The following is a 4966-nucleotide window of genomic DNA, read 5'->3' as shown; positions in this document are numbered from 1 at the left end:
ATCATATTATTATTATCATATTATTATTATTATCATTTTATTTCAATTATTAAACTGTTTTTATCTCAACCCACGAGTTTTTCTCACTTGTGCTCTTCCAATTCTCTCCCCGATCCCACCAGGTCGGGGGGAGTGAGCGAGTGGCTGCGTGGTGCTTAGTTGCCGACTAAGGTTAAACCACGACAATCATTTACAAGCTCTCAGGAGCTTCAGTGGATTTTGTCCATCTCCTGCTTAGAGGCAAGTACCAAAATCCAACAAAAGTTGCACTTTAGGTACATTTATTTGTTTATTTTAGCTCTAGACTTAATTCTTTTACTGTAGAGCAGACTTAATAACCTGTATTGCTGTAAAGTCAATTTTTTCCAGCAATGAGGGACACATAGCCCTTTCATGGGGACATCTGAGAGCTCATCACTGCCCTCCTCCAACAAATGACTGGAACACATTTGTGTCTGGCTTACAATTATCCTAACACTCACTGATAACAACCTACACAGATCTGTCCTCTCTACCACTATCCTCTAGGAAGCACACAGCTCCCTTTGTACATGATGTCACACTATCTGTTATTGCATTTTATCCCACCTTTCTCTCTTTCTGGTCCTCAAAATCATGAACTTTTCTTAAATGACATTAGACTCTGCTTTGGTATGGACAGTTCCTTCTGGCACATGTCAGCAACCATTTTAATTATCATGCACCTACTCTACTGACAGTGGGACATACTGAATTTTTTTCAATTATCAAATTCTTATAAAATCTTTAAATAACTTGAATTTCCAGCACGATTCTTTCTCTTCTCTTCCTTAAATCCCTGTATACCCAAAATTATTCATAGTAATCCCCATCTCCTCCATTATAAACTGTTCCCCTTGGGATATCCATCTGGCCCTGGAGGGCATACTCACTAGTCCTGGAGGTCTGGCTGCCAGGGCTCAGTACCAATGCAGAAAGGGTGTAGCCAAGGATGGCTGTGACCCAGGGGGACACTGCTGGGCAGCCCCATGCAGACACCTGAGCCAGGGCCACTCCTTTCCCATCAGAGCTGCACAGAGCTGTGGCTGGGCCTGCCCCACGCTGCAGCTCCCACCACATCACAGCCTGGATGTGGACCTGGCCATGGACCTGCTGATCTGGGCCCAGACCTCTACCCATGGGGTGACGGCCTGGCCTGGCCTCAGCTTCACCCCCGTGGCCCTGCCGTGCCATCCCAGGGCTGGGTCTGACCCTGATTACTCTCTACTGACCTGAGCCCAACCTTGCTGCTCCCTGATTACAACCGTATCTCAGGCTTTTCCGAGGCTCAAGGAGACCAGACGCAACTAATTCTCAATAAAAGGAGAAAAAAATACAGATGGCTTTTAATAAAACACATTGTATCCAATATAATTTTTATTTCCATTTAAAGTATACAGATTTCCTTCAAAATTTACTACAAAGATTTACTACTACTTAATGGAACTGTGGCTGTCGGGATTACTTCTCCCTTCCCTCCTTTTAAGTATAGCTCCTATGTTTATGACACCCCTATGACAGTTTGCCACGTCTAATTTGTTACCACATTTTTCAAGTCTTTCAATATTTTGAAATGCAAATTATCCAGTCACTCAGAAGAAAAAAGACAATTAGAAATATTTGAGACTAACTCAACAAAAGAATTTAAAGTCTGGCACTTTAGTATCATTTAAGTAAGTAAAACATTCAATTTCAACTGAAAGTAGTTCTAAGTTCAAGTTAAAGTCTAATAAGAGTAATCAGTACATGCACTTTTATGTACATACCATATACTTGCATTTTTTTAAAGAGTTTTTCCATGTCAATATCCAAATTACTTTCTATAAAGTGCTTTATGAAATTGCTTTGCAGTGCTTCCTAAAATGAAAATGTTAGATGTTACATCAGGTTTATCTTCCCTAAAGAAATATAAAATATACATATGTATTCATGTTCAATTCCATTACCAAGATTTCCTGCACAACACTGGAGGTCACTTAGCCTCTCCATGTCTTCAGTCTTCCCCTCTTAACAGATTGACTCCACACATTTCAGATAAACAGCAGAACATATACTCCCCGCTGCTGTCCATCACTGACCTCTTTTACTGCAAGTATTTTAACTGTGAGTCCATTCTAATGTCCTTGCAAGTCTGCTGGGTCAGAACCCCATTTTCTTTTTCTGCAAGACTTTTGGGCCATTATACTATTAGCACTGGCAGTAGTAAAATAAAATCTTTAAAAACCTGGCATTTGGGAATTCCTTTTACATTATTTTAACTTCTTTACCTCATTTGCCAAGTTCTAAGGGGGGGAAAAATTATTAGCTCTACAAAAGCATCCTGGGATCTGCAAGTCTAATGCATTATTACAAGCATCATTCCTTAATTGAACTTAAAAGTAACAGTTCAATTGATATGTATGGGCCATGACAGGATTCTGATTATTTTTCCAAAGTGTAACAGCCATGCATGTCTTCACCAGTCAAACATGGCAAAATTAAATTTTATTGGGGAAAAAAAAGGACACAAATATGTAGAATGGAAAAAATCCCAGTAACAACAATGGTCGTTTTTTTTTAGTCAATACTTCCCACATCAGTTTTTTTAATCAGTTGCACACATTGTTGGAAAAAGTGATAAACAAGCAAGTTCCAGAAAATATTTTATTTCCTACAATCTTACGTTTGTTTTAAATAAGTGTATAAAGCTTGTAGGTGTACCTACTTGTTTTATTTCCCCTGCTGCCTGGTAATACTGGACATAAAGAGGTAACATTGCTTTTAAGTATTTTCACCTCAGAAGTTTCTCAGTATCACACCATAGGCTCATAACCTAAAGCTAATCTGCCTTTTTTTCAGCTCTTTTTAAATCTGAAGCCAGACAGATGGGCAGTTTTACATGTATAGAAATTCTGTCTAGATCACATAGCAAATAATTGGAAAATAGGAAGCCCTCCCACAGTTCACCAACCTGCAGTCTTGAGACCGTGAGGACACTTCCACTGGTTTTAAAAACCTCAGACATCCTAAGCCATGACTCAGAATAAGTCTTCAAGTTTTCCACAAAACCAAAAGTGAAATTAGCCTGGGAAAAAGAATACATGAAGACAAATGAAGTAAAAACTGTGCATAGCAAATCTTAAGAAACAGGAAAAACTGGCATGTTTCAGATCTGCAACTCCTTTCCATTTCACTTTGATAGTCAGCAGTAAGGATATCCACATTTTGTTTTTTCTACTTAAGAAATGAAAAGTATTTGTTGCAGTCTCTGAATACCAAGCAAATCAAAGTCTTCCTGCAGCGTGTATGTTTCCTACCTGAAGTATCATAAATACCTCTTTATTTTATATCTCTTTCATACAGAGTATCAGAGGTGCTTCAGAAAGACAGAAAAAAATATACAGTTAGGATATATTCAAAAGAAAGCCTTTGCAGTGCTTGTGGGTCTTTTATTCAAACTTCTTTTACTGAATATATAATAAAAGTGAAATTTGGAAGCATGGTCTGGACAATAAATTAAACTGACCAATCAATCTATTTCAAAATACTCTCACAGAGGAAGACTTGAGTATAGCAAAATATTCTCTGTCCCAATCAAACAAGCTACAATTTCTCTCTCAGCCACTAGCAAACAACCATCAATTTTTTCCAGCCTGTTTTAAACAGATCACAAGTGTACTCAAGATTAGAAAATATAGCAGTATCTTTTTGTTTAAATTGGTGTTATCAGTCACGGAAGTGCATTTAAGAACAATCCAGCATTGTTATTATGGTAGAGATCGTGACATTTCCCAGCAGAGTGTCTGCCATGAGTTGTAAACTCTAATTTGGGACCACATTTTTTGCAATAATTCCTATTGAAAGTACACAATTTTTGCCATAGTATTTTAAGTGCCTTTTGCAAAATCCCACTCCTATCACAACATGGGAAAACAATTTGTGGTGGTTCTTTCTTCCTGCTTGTAGCACAGAAGGCTCCAAAGAGACTCTTGCAACTAATTTCATTTTCCTGAAAGAATTTATACATTTAACTTCTATGAGATTCCCCATTCCACTTTCAAAGGGAGAGTGATCTTAAATGTTAAACTAAAGTTTGGTGTCAAATCAGCTAAACAAGTTCTTCTGCTAACAAGCAACACAGAAACCTCATGGACTGAAATCCCAGGCCTGAATATTAAGATCACGTAACCCACTGTCCAGGCATGATGGTGACAAGCTGAGGGAGACCAGAAGGGCTGCAAGGGTAGCAAACAGCCAAAATGGGAGATTGCTATTTCCCCACTACAGAGCAAGCACAGGTCACACTGGAACACAAGGAGATCAAATTTTCAGACATCATTAGAAATTGTTATATCAAGTAGCTTGTAAGATCTGAGATCTACTGAGCTCTTGTGCTTCTTGACTTGATTCTGAACAGCACAAAAGATTTTTTTTTTGTTTGCTGAAGTCACTTTCAAAGAGCTACAGTAACTATAATGTGCTTGTATTCAACCTCCTTATACAAACAATAAAAAAAAATTACTGCAGCAGCATGGATTTTTTGAAAAGATGAACTTTATATAATGTAGAAGCTTATTTGAAAGAAATTAAAAGCAGCAAAGGGATAAGTTGTGTGCAGGAGGTACAGAGACTATTTAAGGAAGCATAGAGGAAACTGAAGAAATACATATTGCCTATCAAAAAAAGATTTGATAAAGACTTGATAAAGACCATATGCATGCACACACACACTACACAGCAGGAAGTCATTAGAAAACATCCTTTTAAAAAACTGAAGTTACATCTAAATAAGAAAACAAGACAGACTAGGAAAAAAAGGTTTTTGTTTAAAATTTTTTTGCTTTCTCATTCACCACAGTAGGCCTCTGGGAAGTTCCTGTGTCAGAAGCCTTCTACGTGGAGAACACTTTAGATAATCTGTCTCAAATTGAAGCAGTAGTAAAAAAAAAAAAAGTCATACAATTTGACG

The 4966-nt window shown here is 37.7% G+C and overlaps 1 protein-coding gene across 1 annotated transcript in view; it reads right to left on the bottom strand.

Moving 5' to 3' along the window:
• The window catches only part of ABCA13 (ATP binding cassette subfamily A member 13), a 207588-nt gene that overhangs the window by 130515 nt on the left and 72107 nt on the right, over nucleotides 1-4966 (bottom strand). Inside the window, exons 26-27 of the mRNA XM_019471904.1 lie at nucleotides 2969-3082; nucleotides 1785-1875 (exon numbers count right to left, since the gene is read on the bottom strand). Coding sequence (XP_019327449.1) covers nucleotides 1785-1875; nucleotides 2969-3082 — 205 coding nt within the window. The remainder of the gene's footprint in view (nucleotides 1-1784; nucleotides 1876-2968; nucleotides 3083-4966) is intronic.

The sequence above is a fragment of the Aptenodytes forsteri genome, unplaced genomic scaffold (genome assembly GCF_000699145.1).
Source record: "Aptenodytes forsteri isolate BGI_AS27 unplaced genomic scaffold, ASM69914v1 Scaffold194, whole genome shotgun sequence".
Lineage (NCBI taxonomy): Eukaryota > Metazoa > Chordata > Aves > Sphenisciformes > Spheniscidae > Aptenodytes > Aptenodytes forsteri.
The sequence above is the reverse complement of the archived record's forward strand: the minus strand, read 5'-3'. Positions and strand labels throughout refer to the sequence as shown.